This window comes from Ceratina calcarata, unplaced genomic scaffold (genome assembly GCF_001652005.2).
Source record: "Ceratina calcarata isolate Rehan_Ccalc_2016 unplaced genomic scaffold, ASM165200v1 scaffold206.2, whole genome shotgun sequence".
Taxonomy (NCBI): Eukaryota; Metazoa; Arthropoda; class Insecta; order Hymenoptera; family Apidae; genus Ceratina; species Ceratina calcarata.
In genome coordinates, this window is record NW_017142244.1 from 5,925 (window position 1) to 9,035 (window position 3,111).

At 40.4% G+C, this 3,111-nt stretch overlaps 1 protein-coding gene across 2 annotated transcripts in view; it reads left to right on the plus strand.

Annotated features, from left to right (window-relative positions):
- Positions 1 to 248: 248 nt before the first annotated feature.
- LOC108622130 (photoreceptor-specific nuclear receptor) overlaps positions 249 to 3,111 on the plus strand; it is a 26,244-nt gene continuing 23,381 nt past the window's right edge. Inside the window, exons 1-2 of one of the 2 annotated variants that reach the window (XM_018019809.2) lie at positions 249 to 811; positions 1,265 to 1,425. In XM_018019809.2, the coding sequence (XP_017875298.1) occupies positions 1,305 to 1,425 (121 nt within the window). In that variant the 5' untranslated portion in view covers positions 249 to 811; positions 1,265 to 1,304. The remainder of the gene's footprint in view (positions 812 to 1,264; positions 1,426 to 3,111) is intronic. The other variant, XM_018019810.2, reaches the window with a different exon arrangement.

Genomic DNA, 3,111 nt, shown 5'->3' on the forward strand with positions numbered 1-3,111 from the left:
GCAAAGAAACAGAGGGAGAGAGAAAAGCCCAGAGGAGGGAAGAAACAGAGAGAGAGAGAGAGAGAGAGCGGTTCACTACCACGTAGCCAACGATCAACAATTGTATGACGTTCAGTGGGTGAAGGTAGGCGTCGTCTCGTGACGGTGGTTCAGAGGGTGGGGGTCAGAGCGTCGACCAGGCGTCAACCGACCCGAAGGGGTGCGCGCAGGCGCCACGACGAGCATCGTCGACGAAGCGCCGCGACGCGCCGCGTCAAACGTGCCGGCTATAGGTTAAATCCTCCCGCTCCAGGTTTTTGTTGTTTTTCCGGCGTTGCCTCCTGATCCCGCCTTCAAAAGTGCCAGCGGACCAATCGGTGGCCCGTGCTCGCCGGGACGCCCGGCGTCGAGGCGCCTCCACGACCACCAACGACTTCGACCTCCGGTGATATCTGGACGATCGGTACAACCTAACGTCGATCTCTCGCCAGCAGACACCGAGACTTCGAGACGTCAACTGTCGCCGTCGCTTTCCCCGGCGCGGGTACATTATATCAGTTTTAAAACATATTTCATGTTGCCGGATTTCGAAAATGAGAAAACTCCTCGGGACTGGTTGAGATAGTTTTCATCGGCCGTCGGGATAAATCAGTGTACCGTATATGAAGAACCAGGTTTCCAAGGTGAATCGTTCGTTGAAATTAGTGCGAGGACTATGGGACATTTGTTAACTATTAAGTACACAAATACTTCAGTCTGGATAATAATTTGACTATTGTGCTTGAGTGTAGTGTAGTGAAATTGTCAAGCTTTTGTCGAGTCTTCTGACACGGTAAGGAATATTTGACAATGATATGTTGAACGTCACTTGACATATTCTGTGTGGTTTAGTAGTAAGACTCGATATTTACCAATTCTCCAAAATTACTATGATAATTCTTTACTTTCGGCATATGAACGATTTCAATAATGAAACAGGAAAACTGAGTTCCTTTGAGTTTAATATCAGTTTTATAATGTCAATGCTAATAATAACTCTCGGCGAGACTTTTACGAAGCGAGGAAGCTCGAGGCCAATACATTATCGAAATTGAGAACTGATTCTCATAATCGTAAAATCGATTTTAAGTCGAGCGTTGACGAGGTGAGATAAGTCGACGTGCGACGAGAGCGATGCAAATATATTTTTACTCCCGGCTTTTCTTGCCTAGCCTCGACGAGAGTACGCAGCTAGCATAAAAAGATAATGTATCAAATAACAATTCCCTATTACAATCTGTTACAGAACATTGTCTTCTACTTAGAGAAATGTTTATCGAATCACAATGAACGGTACGACATCCGTTACAACTCCGGAGGAGCATCAGCATCAACATCAGCAACCGCAAAGTGAACCACCCCCAGATCATCCAAGAAGTCCTACTAGTCCTCTAAGTATACGACATGGTAAGTTAATGTTAATCTTATTATTATATAAAGAGAAAGAATGTCATAAGGTATATTCGTAAAGCAGACAATGTTATCCTGAATAATTACTGACTTGAAAAAGAGTGAAAATGGGTTTTTAAAAAAAGAATGGAAATGTGAAATTTTGTTAATATTTCTTGAACGCGATGGAATATAAAAAAATCTTCTATTCCAAAATATTACACATATTAAACATTACATTTTTCCCATTTTTAAGAATGTTCCTTTATATTTGTTTATGATTAAATAATAAGTCAAATATTTTCTGCCATAACTTTTTTACTCAATGAACACGCGTTTACGAATCGACTACCTATATTAATGCACGTTCCAAGGACGGGCTACGCATAAATCAGCCCCCTGCATACTTTTATTCGAATCGTAGTTCCAGGGTGGTAAATGGAAGTAGAGGGTGCAGCAACGAAATTATGCCATTAAAGTAATCAGATTTTAAGTAACCCAAAAAGTATTAAGTAATAATTCTCTAGGTGCTGAGCGAAGAAGGCAAAATCTTATCCACAGTATACTTGAATTAAATATGAAGTACATATTTATATTTATAAATCACACGCACAGTTATTTCATAAAAATTTTTTTAAAGAAATGTGTTCTTTATTTTATGCAGAGTATTGAAACCCCAATAATTTTCTTTCACGTAAAAATTCGTAGTCTAATTATGTAATATACAACTCCATGAAATTGCAAAACTAATATTTTTCTACAATTCTTATTCAGAATTTTACATCTACTGCCTTTTTCGTTTGATTTGTGGTAGCATTCAGAAAAGCTTATATTCCTTTTAACCCTTCAATCAAAAATTTAATTTTGTTCCATCAAACTTCGTTGGAACCAATTTAAATAGATATTTCAAAGTGCAAAATCATTTTGGAAGAGATACGATACCGATATCTTGCTAACCAAACAAATAGTCAAGATTACTATTTGAACGATTGTAGAGGATGACCGGAGCAATCGCCGATAGTTACAGAACCTCTTTTTTCAAGCTGCTCGTCCCCTTTGTTGGTCGTTACTCCGTGCGGCACCCTCATCTTCGTTTCTCGATGATCCCATAATACAGGGGCGCAGGTGGCGCCTCGCCAACCGCCAGCATTGATATGCTAATGAAATTTGACGCCCCTGGTTTTGCCCAGTATTGCAGACGCGCGCACACATACATGTACGAATCATGCAGCTCGCGTTTCGCACGTCGCGTCACCATAAGGTCGCATAATTTTTCTCTTCTCGTTTAACCCCTGGCAGCCGTGGTACATTCTGCGAGATTTGATTACCCTAATAGCGTAACGTTGTCGTATACGTACAGTAAAGTGGCCACTGGAAGAATTTGTTGGCTGAATCTTTGTAATCAATGATGGTGTTGTCGTTTCGGACTGTGGATTATCAGAGGCCTTGGAAGCCGTTTTAGGGGAGAGTGAAACTCGCGCTCCGGGGATGGATAGTATTGTGACGGGGAATTTATTAGGGAAAATTAGATTGATAAAGTAGGAGGCTGGAACTGATTACAGTGGAGGGTGTAGGATAATAAATTCTTTTTGCCATTAATTTTGGTCAATGGACAATTTAATCGATTCTTTATTTATATCAATGTAATAAAGTGTCAAATCATGTCATTTCACACTTTCTAAACATTGTATTTTTATATTCTGG